The 24,010-nt window shown below is 44.2% G+C and overlaps 2 protein-coding genes and 1 long non-coding RNA gene across 19 annotated transcripts in view; 2 read left to right on the top strand and 1 right to left on the bottom strand.

The window, feature by feature from the left end:
* The first annotated feature begins 284 nt into the window (after positions 1–284).
* Positions 285–13,114, top strand: LOC309532034. 2 transcript variants are annotated; one of them, XR_014219533.1, is made up of 3 exons: positions 285–987; positions 2,829–2,910; positions 13,059–13,114. It is a non-coding gene; the product is annotated as an uncharacterized lncRNA (long non-coding RNA). The 2 variants fall into 2 exon arrangements; XR_014219534.1 differs by having other exon boundaries at positions 285–1,001.
* A 967-nt stretch (positions 13,115–14,081) lies between these two features.
* LOC309531922 (uncharacterized protein) lies at positions 14,082–22,751 on the bottom strand (the record flags this gene model as incomplete). 8 transcript variants are annotated; one of them, XR_014219515.1, is made up of 3 exons in its annotated part: positions 14,082–14,189; positions 20,890–20,963; positions 22,224–22,354. XR_014219515.1 is itself a non-coding variant. In XM_082221777.1 (3 exons), the coding sequence occupies 3 exons, from the start codon at positions 22,749–22,751 to the stop codon at positions 14,165–14,167; spliced, it is 663 nt and encodes a 220-aa protein (XP_082077903.1). In that variant the 3' UTR covers positions 14,131–14,164. The 8 variants fall into 8 exon arrangements, 2 of the variants coding, with proteins under 2 accessions (XP_082077903.1, XP_082077902.1); XM_082221777.1 differs by having other exon boundaries at positions 14,131–14,225; positions 22,224–22,751; XM_082221776.1 differs by lacking the exon at positions 14,082–14,189 and adding an exon at positions 18,090–18,318 and having other exon boundaries at positions 22,224–22,751.
* DAGLA (diacylglycerol lipase alpha) overlaps positions 22,306–24,010 on the top strand; it is an 88,610-nt gene continuing 86,905 nt past the window's right edge. For 5 of the 9 annotated variants that reach the window (XM_082220846.1, XM_082220841.1, XM_082220845.1 and 2 more), the window contains exon 1: positions 22,683–22,764. The gene's annotated coding sequence lies outside the window, so the exon portion shown is untranslated. Of the gene's footprint in view, positions 22,396–22,661; positions 22,765–24,010 lie in introns of those variants that run through there. The other 4 variants (XM_082220843.1, XM_082220839.1, XM_082220837.1 and 1 more) reach the window with 3 other exon arrangements.

Genomic DNA, 24,010 nt, shown 5'->3' with positions numbered 1-24,010 from the left:
GGAATTTCCTTCCTCCTGGCGGTTTCAGCGGTTTAGGGCCGGAGCGGAGGGGGCTCGCCCTCTCTTCTCCGGCTAGCCCCACGTTTCCCGCATATCAGCTGTTCCGGAGCTGATTAATAGGCGCAGCACGCTCTCCCCTATTCGCTCACGAGGAGGCGGCGCCACTTTATTTGCATATTCATGAGCTTATTTATTATTCATGAGCTTTCCCGGCCCCCCCCCCCAATATTTTTTATAAGTCCGCGTCCCTGTCCAAGGGCCCCAGTCCTTGCTCCCTCAGCTGACATAGTGAAAAAGATCCCTCCTTTCCATCCTGGCTGGCATGAGTTGGCAGTATTTGGAATGTGCTCGTAGATCTATCACATCACCATCACAACACATGGGCACACTGAGGATTGCTCTGTAGATCACACAAAGCTTTATAAACTGTGAAAACAATATCAGCAAAGAATGTACGTGGTGAATGTCCCACATCATGTAAAAAGGTCAAGTTATCAACAAGGTCATTTGTTTTTATAAAGTTACAAAATGCACCACTACAGCTGACAATATTGCTAGCAATAGAAAAACCAAAATAAAGCCAATTATAAAACAAGTGTTTGAGACAATGAGTTTTTAAAAAGTATGTAACTAGGCAACCATGCAGCTTCAAAAAGGGGAATTTTCACAGACCTTGTCTGGCAGCTCTCTAAATAATAAATAATCATATTAACATCTGGAAAATTGTGTCAAGTTCCATATGGCTAGCAGTTCCTCTTCTGGACTTCCTGCAAAATACTTGTGATGTACTGAGCAGTTGTATGAATCTTCCTCAATATTTAAACCATGCATTCCAGCTGTAGTTCCTCATGGAGGCTGGAGACTCATCTTGCACAAACAGCCCAGAAAAAGGACCCCTTAGTGGAAGCAGGGCTTATAGTGACCAGGAAAACAATATAAAAGAATCTGCAACACAGAGGAAAGAGGACCTTTGCGCTCCATTCCCAAGTAAGTACTCAAAGGTAAGCCCAAGGGATGCTGAGAAGAAGTATACTTATTGTAGCTTTTGCCTGAATCTTACTTATGGGCATTTCGTAGTCAAGCGGGGAGGGGAGACACTTGGCTTTGCTCATGTTTTGTTTTGTTTTGTTCTGTGTCTGTGTGTGCCCTGTCAAATAGTTTCTCTGCCTTGAAAGTTAATACCTTATCTAAAAACATCCATATGCATACCTTAGATCAGAGTCATAGAGAACCTGTGGCCATTCATGACCATTGCTCATGATAGCTAGGGATGATGGAGAAGGCCTCCAGTGTAAAATAATTGGAGAAGAAGCTGCAGTATCAGGTTAAAACTGCCTTGGACACCTAAGTTTTGAATGAAAGGGGCTAGTTATATTATTGTTGTTGCATTTTTGCTGCCGGGGAGAATTGCTTTTGGGGATTTTTGTTTACAGGCGCCAGAATAACGTAGCTGGCTTTGGGTGCTATGCACCTTGACTTGGGGTGGAGTGTGGGTGGAGTGGGTGCCATTTGCTTCTCTGCCTCAGGCAGTAAAATGTCCTGGGCCTGGACATGTCATCCAATTGCTGCCTAGTCTTAACTTATAAGGGTGAACCCAAAGCAATTTTTAAGGCAGATCAAATACGTTGCGAATGCCTAATCCCAGTCAGCAATCCTAGTACCACTCCTTTGCATTAACTTAAATTTCTGAGCAGTTTTACTCATTCAGCAGCCCCTTTCCTATGTGAACAAGGGCATCCTGATCAAATTTGCAGATGACACCAAACTGGGAGGGGTGGCTAACACCCCAGAGGACAGGATCACACTTCAAAACGACCTTGACAGATTAGAGAACTGGGCCAAAACAAACAAGATGAATTTTAACAGGGAGAAATGTAAAGTATTGCACTTGGGCAAAAAAAAATGAGAGGCACAAATACAAGATGGGTGACACCTGGCTTGAGAGCAGTACATGTGAAAAGGATCTAGGAGTCTTGGTTGACCACAAACTTGACATGAGCCAACAGTGTGACGCGGCAGCTAAAAAAGCCAATGCAATTCTGGGCTGCATCAATAGGAGTATAGCATCTAGATCAAGGGAAGTAATAGTGCCACTGTATTCTGCTCTGGTCAGACCTCACCTGGAGTACTGTGTCCAGTTCTGGGCACCACAGTTCAAGAAGGACACTGACAAACTGGAACGTGTCCAGAGGAGGGCAACCAAAATGGTCCAAGGCCTGGAAACGATGCCTTATGAGGAACGGCTAAGGGAGCTGGGCATGTTTAGCCTGGAGAAGAGGAGGTTAAGGGGTGATATGATAGCCATGTTCAAATATATAAAAGGATGTCACATAGAGGAGGGAGAAAGGTTGTTTTCTGCTGCTCCAGAGAAGCGGACACGGAGCAATGGATCCAAACTACAAGAAAGAAGATTCCACCTAAACATTAGGAAGAACTTCCTGACAGTAAGAGCTGTTCGACAGTGGAATTTGCTGCCAAGGAGTGTGGTGGAGTCTCCTACTTTGGAGGTCTTTAAGCAGAGGCTTGACAACCATATGTCAGGAGTGCTCTGATGGTGATTCCTGCTTGGCAGGGGGTTGGACTCGATGGCCCTTGTGGTCTCTTCCAACTCTATGATTCTATGAACAAGCCTGAATGGATAAAAATCAGCACACAAAAATGGGAGATTCGGCTCTCCCAGTTGCCTTTTTCTAAAAAGGCGAAAACCTTCCTGTTAAGGTTTATTTCCTGCGCTCAAGTGAGAAACGGCTAAAGCCTTTGTATAACTGATCTGTTATGCAGAGATTGCTCTGCAAGCCTTTAAAATATTTATTTTCTTCTTTTGAAAGTCAATTTACTGCTGGCGGAAGGTGCTGGCTTCACTTCCCCAGAGACTGGAGCCTGCTCTTGATCAGTATTCACAGAACTGAGGTGAGCACCAGCAGTGCTTGTTCCTCCATCACTTCCTAACAATGCGCCTCCCCTGAAAGGAGTGCCTCTTGTTTATTTGTATTTACTTATCTAAGACCATTTCTTATACTGCTCAATATATAAAATATGTTTAAGCAGTGTAGGCAAATATTACATAACTATACCATAAACCCATCCATGCAAACTACTGAGAACATCAATAAAAATACTAGAAATACAATAAAGCATTAGAACATACGGAAGACAGGATTCAGGGAAAGCCTGAGGGCAGGGAGGGAAGCTGTCTTTTCAGACGATGCAGGTAATCAGTGGTAATGATGACAGAGGCAGCATCATAGAAGCAGCATAATGCTATGCAGCAGTGGTTCCCAATTAGCTAATTACTGAGGACCCTCTATTTTTCAAAAGCCAAGCCACAAAATGTGGGGTAGCCTCTAATAAGCAAAATATTTTAGGTATCCTAAAAAACAACAGACCATAAAATCTGTGATATTACCATGAAAAAAATGACAAAAAAACCGGTAGTTGGTGGGAGGCAAGTGTAGGAGCCATGTAGGGTGTGTTTATTGCAGACCGCAGTAAGAATAAATGATCCAGAGGCGTTCTCCAAATTCTGGACCCCGAATACAAAATTCAAGACACTTTAATAACATTCTCTTTACATGGTTAGCTCGTGATCCCTTTCAGAAACATGACTGGATAACAGAACATGTGGACAGCTTGTGGACTCCTTACTGGTATACAAAAAAGCACGCTCCTGTCTTCTAGCTGTACCATGGCAACAGATAGCTCTGAACAAAGTTTATAAATTCACTGTTCTTCTGTCCCGTGAAAAACATTGCATTTTTGGTAGTCTGTTACATGAAGCAGTCAGTTTGGAGCTCCTTGGTGTCCTGCTACCTGCTGACAGCGGACTGTAAGCTATTGTTCAGTAGAAACTGATTCAAAGCAAAAATATTAGAGCTGTGAAAGCAATGTATGAGAGCAATGTATGCTCAGAAATGCCTGCCTGCCATATTGACCTCAGTGGGTCTCAGGTCATGACATTCACCTGGGTCCCAGGTAATGACACTCAGGTATCACTTCTACTTATTTCCGAGATAAGCTATGGCTGCTATCAGCCTTTGCCAGCTCTGAAGAGACCATCCACTGGGCACTCCGTCAACTGTTTCTCCCATACAAATAAGCTGCTGTTAAAGGATGAAGCCAACATTGCTCTAGTTTTTACATCATACACCTGATCTTTGAAGGCTTGTTTACAGAAATGCCTAGTTAAGGCTCCTCCAGCAAAGACCCATGAAAGAGACCCACAAGAATGAGACATTTGGTATTTGGTAAACAAGAATGACCTTTCTGATTCATTTAGAGCCAGCACAGGGCTTCCGTAAAGCCCAACAGGGGAAGCAGAGCTCAGTTTCTAGTGTTGTGGCTTCAGAGGAAGAGAATAGCCACAGTAGCCTGCCTGGCAAACTGCCACAGTCTTTGGAAAAGCATGTTCCTCTGTGCCTCTTACTGTGTATGTCTCTGAAAATAGTTTCAAATAAGAGGCCTTGTTCTGTAGCTGAACTGCACAGCTCCTTGTAACAGCCTCTTGTGTTCCAAAGGCATCCGGGATTCCTTGGCAACCGAGTGGCCCCTTGCCAGGCACCCATTGTTAGTCACTCGGTGGGTTTGAATGAGCTGCATTGTGGGGGGAAATTCACATTCATTATGTTGAATGTGGATCTGTGCTTCCATTACTGCTGCAGGGAAGAACCAAAAGCTGGCTGAATATAGTCAACAACAACAAAATAAATGTAGGCCTCTGTCAGATGTTATGCATAAAATGCATTTAAACAGCCTAAGTGCCAGACTTTGGCTGTTAATAGTAGCCAAGCAAGCAAGAACTGTGAAGGTGTTGCAGCGATTTCTAGGGATGTAAGGAGCTGGTGACTTCTGTCCCATTCTGTGTTTATCATAAACAGTGCTATTCTACTGACATTCAGCTTCCACTGAAACCTACATTATTCATTTCACTATCCACTATGCCTGAAACTAACATAATTAATTGTGTGATTAATTTTGATGGAAGGGTAATGTCCAAAACAATGCAGAAAATAACATAATTATGTGTGTAACGTTTGCAGTCTAACCCCCCCCCCATATTTCACTTCTGTGATTTCCATTCCTGACCTCAAACATGCACATTGTGACAATTTCCACTCCCATTTCCAATGAAGTTTCTGACATTCCCAGCTTTTTCCTGGGTCTTATTCTCCATGGATATTTTCTTTTGCAAACTTTTATTACTTTGGATATTACCTTCCAATCCTTTGGAAGGGAGGATGATTATATATACCCTGGCCTTTGGCATCTGATGAGATTTCATTTTTTGTAATTCTAAGTTTTTAAACTATTTTTAATATTGTATTTAAGTTGTTGTAACTCTCCTAGGATCCTTAGGTTGAATGGGGATTATTATTATTATTATTATTATTAAACCTTACAGAAGCCAACAACTGAAGGAACCTGGAATAAGTTAACAGAGACTAGTATAATAATTAATCCTTCACTGAGTATATCAGTCCAGTTTCAGGTTCAAATGTACCCCAAGAAAACCATACAAATAAAACACCTGTGAGAAAATAGTAAGCATGACATCATTTGCATGTAACTAAAAAAAACCTTAACATATCTGCAAAGTAGGGTCAATAATACCCACAATGTAAAATACATAAGGCTACTACAAGGATGATGTGTGGGGTCTAGTAGATCCCACTGTTTTTAAAACATACAGCAACATACTGTGCCATTAACATACGTATAATTATTACACTTGAATAACAGTAATCATGAGTTGTGAATTACCCATAACAGTAGCAACAAATTTCACAGAACCACAGAATATTGTACTCCAGCAGCTTGGGCACAATTCACCACATTTCACAGCTGCGTGAGTTGGACAGGCAAAACATGAGGCCCATTGTTGATGCAATTTTCTTTCACTGTGTCACCCACAGAGATGGCACTTGCCCCCTTTTTTGGTGCCAGCAGCGGCAGACCCTACCATTTCCAAGGCTGCCTTTCTCAGCACCCCAGGAAAGCTGGCTATGTCCCTAAACTCAAGCCAGGTTTGGACAGCTCTAGAAACAAATCATCTAGGAAGTTATATTGGGGTGTTCACAACACTGTGGGCTGTTCAGTTTCTAAATAAAATGGGCATTTATATAGGCAATCCCTATTATATTTGTAAAAGCCAGAATTTTCTTTTAATATATTGTTATGAATGTGGGGGGTGGGGGTGGGCAGGGAACCAGCAAGTGTTAGAAACGAATCCAGCCTTTTAATTGCAAGAAATGGCCAACATAGCTTCCTGGTGAGGTGATGGGAGATTAAGGTGTTTGGTGCAAGATGGCAAATGGGTGCGGCCCCCTCCCTCAACAGAATAAGCCAGAATTGAGAGCAGAATTTGGGCAGGAATGTGACCTAGAAGTAAGGCAACAAGCAGGAGAGAGTCAGAGCAATGTTTGATTTCTGTTTGAATCCAAGTCTGCAGCTATGGGAGAAGCAAGATTCCTTTAGGGTGTTAATGTTGTGAACCCCTCCATTGTAGGATCAGGTTGTATACATGTGTAAATAATCCATATATCACAATGGCACCACAGTCTCCGCTGTGCCTCATTTCCAAAAGGAAACACAAACCCTGAGTAAGCGCCTGGAACCCCTGGAATCTCGCACCGCTCGGGGACTGGGGTTGCATGCAACAATATTTTTACTGAAATACCAGCTGGAAAGTCACACACCATCAAGACTGAAGATACTCAGAGCATGGAGTTGTAGAAGGCTAACACAGAAGTTTTACCATTTTGTTCCTTGCTGTTGGGTACGTTTGTCCCCGCCTGGTGATTGGGTCTCTAAACTGGGAACCTGTTACTAAATTTGGAATCTGTCCCTAAATGGCTATTGGAAGGATCCTTCTTGTCATAATACCAAGTGGAGGGTTAATTCTTGGGCACCTTTCACAACTTCAGGAAAACAGGCCAGAAGCTCATTGGTAGTAAAAGAACAAAAGAAAAGCACTGCTGGATCAGATGGAAAGTCCACCTAGCTTAGCATTCTGTTCCCACAATGACCAGCCAGATGCGCGTGGGAAGCCTGCAAGCAGGATATATGTGTACTAGCACTCTCCCACTTGTGTTCCCCAACAACTGAAATTCAGAGGCATAACTTTGATATTGGAGGTAATATATTGCCACCCTGACTAGTAGCCAGGGATATCCTTACATTCCATGAACTGGTCTAATCCCCTGTTAAATCTATCCAAATCACATCCTGTGATTGGCAAATTCCATAGCTCATCTGTGCACTGTGTGCACTTCAACTGTCTGCTCTGAATCTCCCAATATTCAGCTTAATTGGAAAACTCTGGGTTTGAGTACCATGAGATCAGCGTGGAGATTCTTTCTGTACACTTGTCTCCATACCATGTGTTATGTACTGAGTTGAATAGGATCCAAACTGCAGCAGTCTGATTGGTCCTAGAACAATAGGATCCAAAATGCAGCAGTCTGATTGGTCCTAGAACAATAGGATTCAGAATGCAGCAGTCTGATTGGTCCTAGAACAATGCAGCAGTATGATTGGTTGGCAGGAACCACCCAATCCTGCTCCAGATAGAAGTGAATCCACAACCTGATTGGCTTACAGTAGAATTCCGGAATTAGCCAATCATGTGCTGCCCATTTTGTAAATAATGTATATAAAGCAGATACTGTGAGGGGACTTTCATTCATTCCTCCTCACCACTATGAGCTGAATAAAGAGCATGAAATCACTTTGCGACTCTGAGTATATTTCACCATGCATGTTCCCCAGTCGGCAAGAATTTCCACAACACAGAGGAGGCCATATTTAACCCTGCTGGTAAACCAAGAGTATGAACTGCACACCTACTTCAACCGGTGGAAACAAGAACTGTATACACAGCCAATAGAGAAATACCTCGCTGTGATGATTCCCTTATCAATGAAATTATGGACCCTTCGATGGAATAAGTGAACACAATCCCTTTGACTCTATCCTTCTTGCATGGCTGGGTGCTTCCATTCAGGCCCAGATTCAGAAGCAAGGTACGCCACGGAGAGGAGAACATCCCAAATGGGAACACACAGTTGCTGTCTTCTCCCAGCTGTTGGTGTCCTTCACACAGGCATGCCAGTGACATAGAGCTCTTGTCATTTGCCTCAGCTTCAGCAACAGAGCCTAAGAAGCTAGCTGCTGACTCAGTGCTTCTTATGGGCATCTCTCCTTAACAAGTTCTTGACCTGTGCTTCAGAGGAATTGGAGAAAGTAATTCAAAGGGTAGCACACCAAGTCTCCTTTCTAAGGAGACACACAGAAACCACTTCGGAGCCTGCTTTACCACCTCCTGCGTCCATCTACCATCAAACCTCCTGGGAGAAGGATCGTGATGACCTTTTTTATAGTTTGATATTGTTTATTATATTTTGGGGTGTTTTTTAAAATATAGTTCCATTGGCTTGGAAGAATCTGTATCCTGAAAGGCAGGGTACCGTATAAAGAATTGTAATAAATAAACAAGAAATGAACACATCCTTTATCAAAGCAAGCATGCCTAGTGTTTTTTCTTTATGGTGGGGGACAGGGGGATATTTCTGTAAAGATGCCTTAACTAGTGATAACTCTTGGAAAGAAGCTGGTTCTGTGAACATCCTTTGATTTTTCTGGATATTTTGTGGTTTTCTGTGACTCTAGATATTGTCAGGATCTAGGGAAGGGCTCTGGGTGGCCATATTCAGTTCCAGACCTGAAGGGTGAAAGCTCTGCCCCGGGATCTCTGAGCTCAGGAAGCAAGGTGGCTGGAGCCTGAGAAACAGCCGGCAGAAGGTCTTATGTTTTTCTTGTGATTACACTGGAGGCAGGCTTCACCATATACTGGTTTTATTGAAAGTAAAATGTATCAACCTTTATGAACGTATTGCTGAACCTCTTATATAATGTTCCTGGTGAACATTTTCACACGACCGCAGAAACACATTGTGGCCTTTTGCTGAGTTTTTGGGTGGTTGCTTTGAAATTGTTCACCTACTCAGGAAGCATCGTTCTCACCATGTTTTGATTTCATTTGGCATCTGCAGGGAGTCAAATTTGGTTACGTAGTGTTGTGACATTATCCTATTCACTCTTAGATTCAGGGGCATTGTGTGGGCATTGCCGGGGGGGGTGTAGCTCCAGGTGCATAATTTTTGAGTGGGTGTGAACCAGGAGCCCCCCCCCCACTACAGGTGCCCCCAGCCCGGCTCAACCCAGTGCCCCTCTCTGCCCGCCAAGGACCCCATCAGCTGGGTGGGCTTCCCCCTGTGTGGGCAGGCAGGTGGCTCAATATGGCCCTGCTTTGACCCAGTGGCTGTGGGGTTGATCCTGTGGCATCGGTGGCGACAGCTGGGCCACCCCGGGCACCGGCAACTCATATGTATATACCACCCTCTCACAAAATATCAGGGTGGTGCAAAGCAATATAAAAACATCTTGAAAATCAGTTTCAAGCAGGACAGAATACCATTCCACAGCATGGGTCCAGCGACACTAAACGGCTGACTTCTGGTGAAGGCCAGTCCAGGCTCTGTGACATGAGGGACAGCTAACAGCATTCCTCCAGATCTCAGTGATCTGGCTGGGATATGAGGGCTCAGGGAGTACGTTTTGTGGAAATAAGTTATGTGAACATGTTTTAAATGAGCAATTACAGTCAAATTGTGAGAGCAAAAAAGGTGCAAAGACCGTAAGTGATGGGGGAAGGGCGTAAGACCTGCTATTAACCAGTATTGGTCATTGCTGAATTATTCAAAGTGTAATGAAAAGAAGAGTGGTGGTTTTTTAAAAAAGTAATTTATAAACATACAAAACTAGAAAATTACATGGCAATTTAAAAACAGCATACAAAATTACAGAAAATGTGAAAAGCTTGTGGCAATTACAGCAATTATATACAGAGGGAAAAGAACTGCACTTAAAACAGGATTAAGCCAGGGAAAATGATGTAGAGTTATTGATACCCAAGTCTTTCTTATGTGCAGAACCACTGGAGCCCTACACTTCACTTACAGGGAAGCTGTTAATTGAGCCTAACAGTAACAGTTTCCATGCAAAGTCTCCACAGGAAAAGAGCCTTTTCAGTGGTGGCATCATGGCAATGGAATGTTGTCCCCGGAGAGGCTTACCTGGTGCCTAAGGTGATGCTATTTTGGTGACAGGGGAAGAAGACCTTTTTATTATCACAAGACTTTTCTTCTGATTCAGCTTTAGTTTGATTTCTCCCCTTTGCCACATGCTTTTATGCTGCTACATTTTCTTGCTGTCGTATTGTGTTGTATGTTCTTTTAAATTTGCTTTAAAAACTACAACGGGATAACATTGTTGTAAGCTGTCCTGAGAATCTGGTCAGCCTATAAACATTTAGACTAAAATAATTAAAAGAAAGAAAAGAAAAGGTGTATATATTATATAGCAATTGCATAGAACCTTTGACCCTCCACATATTGTTGAACTGCAATTTCCTATTACCCCGACCAAGCTTGCCATGGCTGATGGGAGTTGTAGTTCAGCAATATCTCGAGAGTCAGAGGCAAGCTTCCCCATACCTATAATACAGAATTGTGGCTAGATTTCTAATTCACTGCAGTTTAACAGTACCACAACCACAGTAGGCTTACGGCATATATTTTGGGAAGTGTGTTTTTTTTTCCAGCTTTACATACCAGTACCGGGTTTTTGTTTTCTTGCTTTCAACAAAGCTGACAAATTATTGGCTCCGTTCTCACCTCAACCCGCCTCCCAGCTCCCCCCCTCCCCCAATGGCTGCCTGTCTTTATTATGATTTGGATTGTGGCGACGGCTACATGGACATGTTGACTGGATTCTTAATCACAGGCGCTTCATCCAAGTCAGAGAGGCTCATGAGCCAGCCAGGCCTTGGCACAGTCGTGAGAAAGGCAGAAACCCAAAGGATCAGATGGCATTAAATGTCGTGGTGCTGTGCTCTCTAGGAGACAATATGTCCTAGAGCCCAACCACACACAGAGAGGCACGCCATTCCAGAACCGTCATTTAATGCAGCTACTCCACAGGAGTACCCCAGAGACGTGACATTAACTCGGTCGCTCTCGATTCCAGAGGCACAGCATTAGCTAGGCTGCCTCCATCCAGCCCTCCTAGCAAATTGCTAAGAGGAACAAACTGGCCGAGGTGGTTAATAAAGCAGAAGAGATGGAGGTAGAGGCAATCGTGGGGAAAACAGGGACAGCGAGAGATGGGGGTGGGGTGGCATAGGAGAGAAGTTGTGAGGTGATGGACAGAGCAGAGGCAGTGTGCTGGTGACACCTGTGCATTTGTTGGAAACACATGCCTAAGGCTGTGTGTGTGTGTTTGCACAGGCAGCTTAATTTCCCCCTCTTCCTTCACAACAGGATCTGGAGAGTTTTAAGGCCTGAAAGAGTCAGCAAGTTGTTTGTTCCAACCATCTGTCTCATTTCCCTTAGCAACAATTTGTCCTTCTCTTCTCCTTGGTGAAGTATCTGAAGCAAAGTCTGGCTGTTAACCCCCTCCCCCTCCCAGTCATTTTTGTGTCTTTCTCACCTCTGTTGGCTCTCTTGTAGGTCATTCCCTATATATCCCATACATAGATCTGTGACGTCTCCTCTCCATCTGTCCTTTGGGTATGATGTACATGCTAACATTCTGGGGGCGTGATGCTGAGAGAGGAAGCAAGTACATTAACATTCTGAGGGAGGGAGCTTTGAGATGTGCATGAGATGTACTTGGAGGTATACAAACTTGGTATAATCTTGCTGTGCATTGGCCTCGTTCACCCATCAGATTCAGCCGCTCTTTAAAACGAACTATGGTTTAATTCACACAAGCAGCGTGATGGTCTACTCTACGCTACTCAAAAGGTCTCACAATGCACCTCCCCTGTTCCTGGTGCGCTGTGGATGAAACGAGCCAGAGTGTGGTTTCTTGTGTCAGCTGAATTAGGGTTCGTGGTTTGTTTCCCTCCCAACAAACCACAAGTGGTAACCAAAGTTTGTTCTTGGTTTGCTGCTCATGGCTAGTTTGAGGAAAATAAAGCCACGCGTTCAGGATGGGATGACTGAACAAACCACAACAAGACTCTGGCTTGTTTAGTTCTTATTTATTTATTTATTTATTTATTTATTTATTTATTATTTAGGAGTATTTATATCCTGCCTACTAACTGACGTTTACAGGGTGGCTTACAATATATTTTAAACACAATAAAACAGACAATGATGCAGTAGTCACTACAGAAGGGCAAAGGGGTGCATAAAAGCATCCCCCCCATTCTTTGATGGTCCAGCCATGATGGCTGCCTCTCATGGCCTAGAATGGATTGTTGAAGCAGCTAGATATTAGTCTCACACAGGCCAAAACTTCCTCATTGCATGGCTGCTACTGTTGTCTCTCCCAGCCTCAGGCGGCAGATGCAGGAGGTCCTGGGAGAGCAAAGATGTCCCAAGCCTCCGTCTCATTCCTCAGATGTTCCAACTGCCCAGTGACTCCACCACCCTGCCTACAACCATGAAACACAACCTAGGTCATTCATTCAGCTCCCTGTATGCTAATACTATTGAGCTCGACTCATTCTACAGCCTCAGTTAAAAATAACATTTTAATGAAGGGCTTGTCTACACTCCAGCCTTTTTTATCCAGGATTTTTCTCAAGGCACAACTATGCACAGTGTAGCCCCTGTTCCTCATGTTTGTTGAAGAAGGCTCCAGCTTATATCCACAGAGCAAGAAAAGATGTTCAGATATTACATCACATAAATACCTTGGGGGTCATTGCTGATGTCACATTTGTTTGTTTGTTTGTTTGTTTGTTTGTTTAATTTGTATACTGCCCTTCATCTTTAGATTTCGGGATGGTTCACAACATAAAAATACAATATAAAAGCACAAAATAACATTATAATAAGAACAAAAACCCCCATAAACCAATAACCCCCTGTTCAGCTGTAGCCAACTGCTGCAGCCTGCTTCTGCAGCAGCCATTCTGCCATTTCAGTGTCAAACCATGCATTTATGGCACAGTGCAATTCTTGCAAGTGATTTTTCTTCTTTTTTAATAGTTCAGCTTCGGAAGGTGAAAGACATCGAAGCCCTGCCCTGTGCATCCTGAGTGACATCCCAGTAAGGTCTCCCACAAGATATGCATGTGTTAGGTGCAAGACCACAGGGGATATGGCAGACAAATATTATGTAAGTCAGGCTTCCTCAAACTCCGCCCTCCAGATGTTTTGAGGCTACAGTTCCCATCATCCCTGACCACTGGTCCTGCTAGCTAGGGATCATGGGAGTTGTAGGCCAAAAACATCTGGAGGGCTGAGTTTGAGGAAGCCTGAATTGTAAGTAGTGCAATGTAGAACCAAGAATAATTAGGATGACCTTGAAACACCCAAGAGTTCACTTCTAACAATAGTGTGTATGCAATTTGGAGCAATAAGAGAAGCCAGTGTCTAACATCCTCATTAAACTATGTTAATTATCTGAGGGAAATGTCTTAGCAGAAAAATTACAGATTTCTGTGATATTGGACAATACCAAAGGGAGAATTTTTTAAAAAATATATATATACTTAAGCCTCTGTGGCTAGCACTCTATGTTTAGCATGACTCAGAGTTTGAAGAATAGCTAAAGGATCAATTTGTCTATAGAGTTATTGGCAACTGGTGTGCTCTGAATTACCAAGTGCGGCCAGTAGAGAAAACTGGTTAGAAGCAAAAAGCCGGGGAACTATGCATAATGTAGGTAGCATTGCAACTGGACTTGCAAAGATTTTACTGCCCTGCTCCACTCCAGGCATCCAACAGGGGAAATCTAAAAATGCTGTTTGAATGATTAATACCTTCTTACTACCTTCAGCATCATAGAATTAGCCAGTAGTTCAAGAGCATGAATTTATGTCTGCAGTGCAATCAGACATTTTCCTCTTGAGAGTAACACAATTTAAGAACTGCAACAGACCATTCTCAAAATAAGTATGTTAAGTAGGATAATAGGAATGTTAAGACCAATGCTCTGGAAATATTATCAACACCACATATTTAATGTATTAGTCCAGTAGCAGAAGATGACATCTAAATCTATATAGAAAAATAAAAAGTCTCGTACAGATGGTAAAATATTATTTGATTGCAGGGAACGAAGCTGAGTTGAATCCCAAATCTGTTGCATTTTAACCACACAAGCAGATTACTGGACTGTATAAAATAAAATTGTGACAGTTACTCGGTTTCCTGTAAACAAAACAGAAGTAAACTATCATTATGAGATTAATATGGATGTTTAAAATCAGGTATTGTGAGAAACATGCCATTATAATTCATGTGCCTATGGAAGGAAACATAGAATTAATGTACCAAAACAGAGAGTGTGGTACATTCACACTGATCAGCTTTAGCATCAGAACAAGCTTTTTAATTCAGACCAACGTCTTGAGAATTTTGAAATACAGAAAATACTACCTTTGGCCATTTCTGCCTCACTGTATTTCAATTTGAATTTGCATGCCTCTATACACATCGGAATGGCTTGGTGTGTTTTGAAATCTCCTATTTTGTATACACACCATTGGGCGGAGACAGGGTCAGCTTCATCAGGCGCTTTAAACATTTCCACCTTTTCCCATGCAAGATCAGTAGCCTGAAGTCCCAGGAGAGATGTGCTCTGGCTGAAGCAAGGCTGAGAAAGAGGGAGAGCATCCATCATGGCACTTGCCTTGTCTGCTCATGATGCTTATGAGAAATGAACTATATGACGTTTGATAGGCACAGGGAGGAATACAGGTGAGTAGAGTGCCAGAAGTGAATGATTCCAAAGTGCAGGTAGGAAGTGGAATTACACACACCTTGCTGATGTCATAGACTTAGGACCGCCCCAACACATGTATTCTTTGTACACATCTGGGATTCATTCACCACACATTGAACAATGTTTCCCAGTTAGAAACTGAATCAAAATGCAGGGTTCTTTTTAGCAGAAACTCCAAGATGTCTGTGGATCCTGACTAGCATTGTGTGCACATGGGCTAAAACAAAAACAAAAGCAGTTTGGAACACCCTGGAGCTAGATTAACCACAAATGTGCACACAGCACAATAACAGTAAACTACTCCTCTGGAAATGGTTTCTGCTGCATACAAAATCGGTTGCAACAAGATTTAACATCTGGCAAATGGCAGGAAGAACATGACACGATTTACTTACCTTGGCTAAGGTCAAAGGTCACCACACTGCATCGATACCAAGCTATAAAGTATGACTGGGGTTTTAAGTAAATGTTACATAGCAACAGAAGTACTCATTGGAGTAGGAGTACTTGCATGTAGTTTTATAATAGGAGCGGTGTTTCCCACGGCTCGCAAGCCTCCCAGCTGTCAGTCACATGACATCAGGTGATGAGTGCCAGGACTTCAAAGCAGCACACATGGCTTGCAAAGAGCCCTGCGTTGTGCTTTAAAGTGCTGCTGGACACCTAAAGTGGTGACTTCAAGTTTGTCTTCTGCAAGAACTGGCTACATGATCAAGTTGCCCATGGAGAACTTGGTTGCACAGCCTATCTAGTGGGCTTGGAGTCACCACCCGTCAGCTGATGGGATGGGACGTCCTGCTTGCTTTTGACATCAGGTGCACTGCCAGTGGGTGTAGTTTGTGTGAAACAGTCTTGTGGGCCAAATGGAGTCCCTTGCTGGGCTGAATTTGGCCTGCAGGTCAGGTTTCCGACCACTCTTTTATACTGATATATTTATACCTTACATATTTTCAAAAGCAGTTAGTTATAGAAACATATTTCACAGCTGTAGAATTGCCAGGGAATAAAATATTTTATTTCCAGAAAACAGCTGTAAGGGCAGGAAATAAAAGCTATAATCCTTGATGTAAGGTGATAAAAGCACAGTTCTATAGCATTTATTCAGGACACAAATTGTGGAACAGCATCAATATTTGATCCTGAAGATTTGTACAATATTAAAGTACAAAAAGAAATTAAACTGCAACTGGCAATATGACTTATTGAAGAAGAAGAAGAAGAAGAAATGACACAGTCCTATAGTAAGAAGCCACAGCAGGGTGGGAATAATTCAGAATTTCCAGCAACAAGTGGCAAATTATTTAATATTGCTTGAAGCAAGTGACACAAGTGTAAAGTTTGATAGGACTGATAAGCAGTGACAGGTTTGGCCTCTGGCATATACAGGCTGGGATAGTGCTTTATTTCTATAGCTGCTGTGAATCCTGTTGCTGTTGGTGGGCTGAGTAATGGAAGAGGCACTTGCTTACAATGACCACTGTAATGGAGCAAGTTCTAAACTATAACCCAACACCTGGGGGAGGGCAGAGGTGGTTTTAGAGCAGTGTGACCAGTCCAGAGCATTGGACGCTGAGCAGAGTGCCTGGGAAGCACTTGCCCAGGTACAGGAAGGAGGTGTGGGGGCTCTGTCGGGGGCCTAGAGCAGTGGCGAAGGAAGGCTCTCTGGCACCTGGGGCGGGGTGTCGAGGGGCGGGGCAAACCACCCACAGGGGTGGGACAAACTGCCTGGGGCACATGCGCAGCACTGATACAGACGGTGCTCGAGGTGCCCATAACAACAGCACACCCTAAGCTGCCCTACAGTGAGTGTAGCCCTCAACCGGCCGCCATTTTGTCATCCCCCTCAGGGTGACACCCAGGGCGGACCACCCCTTCCTACGCCCCTGGCCTAGAGTCCTCCTGCCTCCTTCCCAAAATCTAGTTAGTAGTTGCTCAGCTTTGGGAAGGAGACAGGAGGACTCTAGGACCGTGACAGAGCCCTAGCGCCTCCTTCCCAAAGCCCAGCATGGCGGGAGGGCTGGGGGGGAGGCTGCCAAAACTGGAGCATCACCCAAGACTGCAATTATAGATAATTTTAGACTCGAGACTTAAGAGATGGTCCTCTTGACATTGTTATCATTATGTTTATTACTTTACCCACTTCAAAATGTGGTAAGCCAGTCCTACTGCATTTGGAAGTAATCTTGCTCCTTCTGCTAGTGAGGTTCTGGTCTTCTCCCCCCAGAGTTGAGCCCTGATGGTGCCACTGCCAAGACCTACTCCAGCAGTTTCCTAGAGTTGGTCTGAATGTTGCCCCGTTTAAAAGAGTTGCTTTATCTGCTCTGTATTTTAGATCAAGAAAATACCATTAAAAGCACCGGGGGGCGGATATCAAATCCGCACTAATGGTTTATAATACCATCTCATAGGGAATTACAGAATAGTCACCAAGTATGGGGTTGGAGGCTGGTAGACAGTAGACATCGTTTACAACTTAATTTCTTTTAAATATAATTTTCGTATTTGTTTTGCAGAAGCAAAAAAAAAACAGGCCCAATCTGATGTTTCCCTGGTTTACCAGAAGATGGCGCTGAAGAATAAGTGTTCCTTGAAACCTTATTTGGTACCAGCGTGGGTGGTAGAACAAACAGGTAAAAAGCTGTCATTGGTTCAATTTCCACTAGTGAGAGAGGCAGCAAGCATTCAGCATTTGTTATGTTTTTTGCATGCAAGTCACAGGGCTGTGAAAGATTTTGTGCAAACCTAGTTGACAAACTAGTAGCAACATGCGACAAGACAGCAGCCTTTACACTGCAAACCAGGCCGTTCGCCAATCTTGGCTGCTGCTTAACAGAAGCAGGCAGAAATATAATCTCTGGCTCCTACTGACTCAGGCAAGCAAAGTCCTCCAAGCAAGGCACATTTTGTAGTAGGGAACAGCAACAAGCTAATTTCTCTTGTTACTGACGCCAGCAAGGAAATCTGCCCGGGGTGGTTTCATGGAGCAAGGAGGTTGAGCCTTATCAGAGGGCTTGTCTATTGCTGTCAAAAATGATGTTCACTGCGGGCCTTCAACAAGAAGCCAAGGAATGTGGAGGATTCCGCCTGTGAATCACTAGCAAGCTCTGGCAGTGGAGGATATATTGTGCCTGTGCTCAGCCCTTTCTGAGGGCCCTGTTCGTTCACCTCACTAAACTTGACTATGTCCAAAAATATTATGGTGCTAAATGCAGAAGAATGAGTTAGCTTATCACATGAGTTATCTTCTTTTTTTTTACTATTATATTGTTAAACAGTACTTTTTGTTTCTATATGTTGAAAAACAAACTTTATTTAAAGGAACCAAACGAACGAAAATTCAACAGTTTCTGTAAAATATTCATAGATATACATAAAATATATACCATTTCTTTTGTGCAAAACTGTCAATTAACTTGTTGTCATTGTGTTATTCATTCATTCATTCATTCCCTGCCCTTCATCCTAAGGTGGAGTTGTATCTTGCAAAATTCAATGCAGAACTTTTGATCGCTGAAATTGCTGAACAAATTAAACGTTATTGAGATATAGTAGAATGTAAGTACTCTCCCCCCCCTTTAAAATTATTGAATGACCTTTAACTGGTTGTATTCACAACTGATAAAAGAGAATTACGTCACAATGTGATATCACTGATGTAAGGACCTTCTCTAAAATGTATGCTGGTTTGGTTGGAGTACATTAGGAGGCACTAATACTTCTGAATACCAGTTGCTGGAAGCCCCAGGAGGGGAGAGTTCCCTTGTGCTTAGATCCTGCTTGGAGGTTTCCCACAGGCATTTGGTTGGTCACTGTGAGAAGCGGATGCTGGACTAGACAGGCTATTGGCCTGATCTGGCTTGCTTGCTCTTCTTGTGTTCTTTTTGCATTCTCAACATTTGGAGGGCATCCCATTGGCTACCTCTGCCTTAAGATTGCTTGCTGGTGGTAGCCTGGAAGTAGAGTTCTAATACCAAGGCCACCCATGGCTTCACATTCTACGCTAGCTTTGAAAATGTGGTTGTTGTCTCATGTAAATAAAATTTATTCCTCACGGGGGGGGGGGGAGTTCCAAAAACAGACAATGTGAACAGTCTTCTTTGAGCAGTCCTAGCAAGTTCAAGATGCAAAGGCTGATGTCCTCTGTACACTTATTCTGAATAAAATTTCATTTAAATCAATAGAACATTAAGTAAATGTGATTAGGGGTGGGTTGCAATGCTGCAAAGAGGCCTAACAGACACAAATAAGCCACCAACACGCCTGGAATCTCCTAAACAGAATTCCCTTTGGTGACTCAGTGCATGATTTTGTATTCTTTGCTGTGGTGCTTTTATTTAGCAAAACCTGCAGCAGAGGCATATGTAAGCAGTCAAGTGCTGCTTAACAAATGGGCCCTTTCCTTAAGGAACCAGACAAGAAAAAGTCGTAAGTTGCACTGAACATAAAATGCCTGTGTAGTAAAAGGTACTAGTCGCAATAGCATCCAGCAGTTACTGCTGTGTTTATTCCCTATTTATTCTTTATGTACACTATAACGTAAGCAAAACAGTCTACCCCAAGGAACATGCCATCTAAATCTCAACAAAAGGGAGACAATGGAAGGACAAGAAGGGAAGGAAGATAGAATCATGGAAACTATGAATGCAGTTAGCTTAGTATTTCTAGGAAGTGAAGGTTAAGAGGTTGGGCTAAAGTCTTCCTGGAAAATGTATTTTGAAGAGAGATTTGACAGGAAAGAGGTGGCATAAGGAGCTGGCAATGGTGAATGGGTGGAGTTGTTTCAGATTGCAAACCTATGCACCCTTATCCAGATTTGATACTTGCTTCTGAATAGGAGCTAAGATGCATCTGGTTCCAGGCAACTCATTCATCCCGGATCTTAATTAAAGTGGGCAATCCTATGATCACACATAAGTGGCCTGCCAAGGTGGTGGAACTGAGATATACACTTGGGAGAAGAGGGTGGGGGATAGGCCATGTCTTATTTCTTTCTCCAAATTCAAACTGGAAAACCTCCTTTTAGATTTTCCTTCCTGTCCCACTTCCAAACTCTGATGGACACTACAACAGGAAGACAGTGAAAAGGACTGCGTCAGAAGGTGGTAAACTTTCCTTCAGTGGAAGTTTTAAGACACAGGTTGGATGGCCATCCATTAGAGATTCTTTAGCTGTGCACGGGGGATTCTTGTATTGCATGGGGTTGGACTAAATGACCCTTGGGACCCTTCCAATGCTACAATTCTATGATTCCGAAGAGTGGAGAAGTATTCTAGAGCAATAAGCACCACTTAGCTTCTTCTGTTAAGTCTCTGGTTACAGACTAGGTTAGTCAGGCAAAACTACAGTGAAAGACCCATTCACATGAATCAAGGCAGCTAATGATCTGTTCTAGGAAAATGATCCCACTGTCTTATTTATGTCTAAAAGATGTATATTGTTGCTGTTCAAATGCTTTCCCTTTTATTCAATTAAAGTCCTTGCTTTTTAGTCTGCTGCATCCAGATGGTAGTTTCTTCCAGAGTTAATTTAGCACTTAAACATTTATCTGGAAGTGGAGATAGCAAAGTATCTCAAGAAAGAGGGAGGAGGGTTGCTAAGTGAACAACTTGTTTCCAGAGTGCTGCTGGTGTATTTTATTGTTTATTGTTCATTTTAGTTATTAAATTTGTATACTGCCAATTGGACTCCCTACTTGATTAAATGAACATTTCTTGTATTGTGTCACACCTCTTGACTGTTAAAAGCGAACCATTAAATGAATATTTCTTGAAGCCCAAGCCTGTACTGTTAAGCTACTGTTCTGCATTTTCATCACAAACTTCTTGTGGACAATTGCCTGGACGTCACTATTTTGTTGATGTGTAACTTATCCTTTTATTAAAGACTTCTGAAGAACTGTCGAAGGCCAGCCTTCCCAAATCTTTCGTTGCTGATTTCTGCAGCTCTGGGCCCTCCCTTCCTTGGCCTTGTCATCTGTCCATCCCAAGGGACTCACATTTCCTACAGAAACTGACAGAGGACGAGCATGTAAAACTGCATTCTGGATTTCTGCCCCTGGTTACTGGCACAGAGCTGCAGGATAGCACTTACTTTGAAATTATGTTTTCCTGGTAGAGGATCATCTGTAACTTGTTGTCATAGGTGGAGTGCAACCACAATCCTCCCTGCCTCCACAGCAAGAGAAAGAAAGACAAGTAATAAGCAATTTCTTTCACAATTACAAAAACCAAAGGCAAGTAATTGTACTCAATAATTATAACTTGGAGTATTATTTGAGATGATTGGATGAGTGGGAGTGACTACCTGCCTGCCACAAGAGGGGATTGTGAAGTGCCTAAGGTAGGAGGTTGTACAGTTTTGTGGAACCCTGGGGCATGCTCACAGAAGCTGAGGGTTCCATGGAACTCTGGGTAAAAAAACCAACCCTGTGCTACAGAAATAAAGTAACTATTTGTGAATCTTTCATGAGCCTGCCAAGTATTTGTAAATCTTTCAGGAGGCTAACTATATTGAGTCAGGAGCCAAAGAGAATCACAGAACATAGAGCACATTACAGCAATTCAGACTGGATTGTAACCAATGCATGTGTCACTGAGGGAAGACCTCCACTGAATGACTGCTGTTCTCAAAGGTCCACTGAATTTGGGAAGCAACTTGCAGGGCAATATTATATTATTATATAGATGTGATCAGAACTGCAGGGCCACTGAAGTGGAACAAGCATATGGAAGCTCACTGGGAACTGTATTTTAGATCCTGGCCCCTGGGCGTGCTTCCTTGTTCTCAGTAGTTCTCAGTCAAGCCTGAAAATTCCTCAAGACACAAGGAACAATAAATGCACTGGATTATTTCACATTGTCAAATGACAAATGTCAGTGCATTCCTTATGCCCTTGCTGCTCCTTCTTATGCAAACTGACTGCTCCACGAAACAAAAAACTAATTGCACCAGTCTGCCACCACTCAACTCTCTCCCCCCCCCCCTTTCCTACTGTATTGTTTAATTAATGCCAGGGCTCTGGAGTGAAAACTGTTTTTCATATCAGAGCTAACCTCAGATTTAGGAGGATAAACAGGTTTCTAAGCATGTGCAGAGAGCTCTTCCTTCGACACTGAGAAACCACTGCTCCCCCCCCCCCCCCATTATTAAAGAGCAAGGGACATGGCAAGGATTCTAGACAGGCTCGAGCATAGCAAAGAAAAACCTCGTTTTAGGAATTTAGCAGCGAAGGAAGGCTTCTCTTTCCCCTCTCAGCACCCGCCTCTCTTTGCCCCGAGGTGCGTGCAATCGGCCGCCCCCTCCGCCCCCGCGAGGCCTCCTCTTTTCGCCAGCTCGCTTCGCCAGGCCCGCGCTTCCCGACAGCAGAGGGCGCAGGAAGGCCCCGCTGTCGCCATAGTTACCGCTGGGTGCGTAGCGGGACTTACGGAGCTGACGCAGTGGGCGGCCCGGCGGGCGGAGGCGGCCCTGGCACGAGCGGAGGCGGCATTAGAGAATTGGGGCGGCGGGGTGCGGGGTGGCTGCCGAGCCCCGGGATGGAGGCGGCAGCGGCTGCGGCTTCGGCCCGGTGGCGGCGGCGGCGGAGACGGCGGCAAAGGGGTGAGCGGCTGCGGGAGAGCGGGGTGGGGTGGGGTGAAGGGAGGGCGGGTGCCCCCTCTGTCGCTGCGGGCGAGGAGTGAAGGCGCGCCCCTGGCATGAGCGGGGCGGGAGGCAGGCGGGGCGGGGGGCGGAGGACACCTCCTCGCTCCTTCGCGGCGAAAGGAGGCCGTTGCGTCTCCCGCGCGGGAGCGAGTCGAGAGGCGCCCCTGCCCTGGCATATGGCAACGCGGCGGCAAGGCAGCGGGTGCCTTCGCCTGCCCGCCCCCGCAGCGCCGCCGCTGCCAGAGGTGGAGGGCCCCGTTGCCATGGTGAACGGGGAAGCATCCCGAACCCCGGCACCGCCGCTCCGCCGGCATGGCAGCAGGACGGGTAAGAAAGCAGCGCGCCCTGGAGCTCTCCTGCTGCCCAAAAAGCTGCCCTCTCCGCCCGCTTCCCCTGATCGGGGAGGGGGCCGTGCGGGGCACAGCCTGCGGCTTGGAGCGGAGGGAAAGAAGCAGGACGTGGGGGCGGAGGAGGAGGCGGAAGCGCATCCTCGGGTGGCTCTGGCAATGGCTTTTCATGTGGCCTTGGGCTGCGTCTCCCTTCCTCCCCCCGGGTCCGCCCAGCGCCCTCTGCCAGGACTAGGTGGGGTGGGCTGGTTGAGAGATTCATTTGGGCGTCGGGAAATTGAGAAGCCGGGGTTGGGGCTCCCGGGTAGCAGGCGCAGATGGATGTGCGCGCGCGTGCTTGCGTGGAAAGGAAGGAATTTTGTGGCCTTCGGCACAGCAGTTTTGTAACGATCCGTTTTTGCTGAATGTAATCTGGACACTCAACACCACGGTGGTTTATGTTGGGCTCATGCTGGCCCTTGGCGGAGCTGGCGGTCTGAAGCTACTTCCTTAATATATTCTGGTGTTCCTGTCTTGGATTGCAGAAGAAAATGTCATTCGCCTTTGCATGTGCATTATGGGGGCTGGATTTGTATTAATAGGCATTTACTTCGCAGGAAAAGGGGGACTCGTTCTATATCTTGAGGGAGTGGGGGAAGGAACTGGTCCTTTATATCTGAGTGGGTTGTCTCCGCAAGAACATACCTGCTGGGGCCTGAATATCAGGCAATATTATCACTGGGTGCAATCTGTTGAAAGTTGCATGTGCTCAGATTACCTTGAAATGTAATGAGACCTAGCAGTATGCAGTGTGATCCAATGCATGTTTGCTCAGAAATCCTTTTTAATTCAGTGGATACTTCTGTGTGTTTAGGATTGTAGCTTTAATTCCATTGACTTGCACAGAATTTAAGCATTCCTCATTTTGATAGGACATTGTGTTTATGTTTGGCTTATTAGGTTTGGCTTAGTTCAGTTTAGTTTATAAAATTGTGAATTGCATCCTTTAACCAGTGGAAGCCCCAAATAAACTTAACGAACAATAAATAAAATGCAAAAAATAAAATATATATGAAAGTATTCCTTAAAACAATAGAATGCAAACACACCGCAGAATTTTTCCAAAATATCATCTAAAGAATAAGTATCCCCATACAAAACTAGAATTGACACCAAATGACCACCAAAAGCCAGGTCACTATCCAAATGCCCGGAAAAATAAATATGTATTTGCCTGACAGCATGAC

The sequence above is a fragment of the Podarcis vaucheri genome (assembly GCF_965113315.1).
Source record: "Podarcis vaucheri genome assembly, chromosome: 1".
Classification (NCBI taxonomy): Eukaryota; Metazoa; Chordata; class Lepidosauria; order Squamata; family Lacertidae; genus Podarcis; species Podarcis vaucheri.
This window is presented reverse-complemented; position numbering and strand designations above follow the sequence as displayed.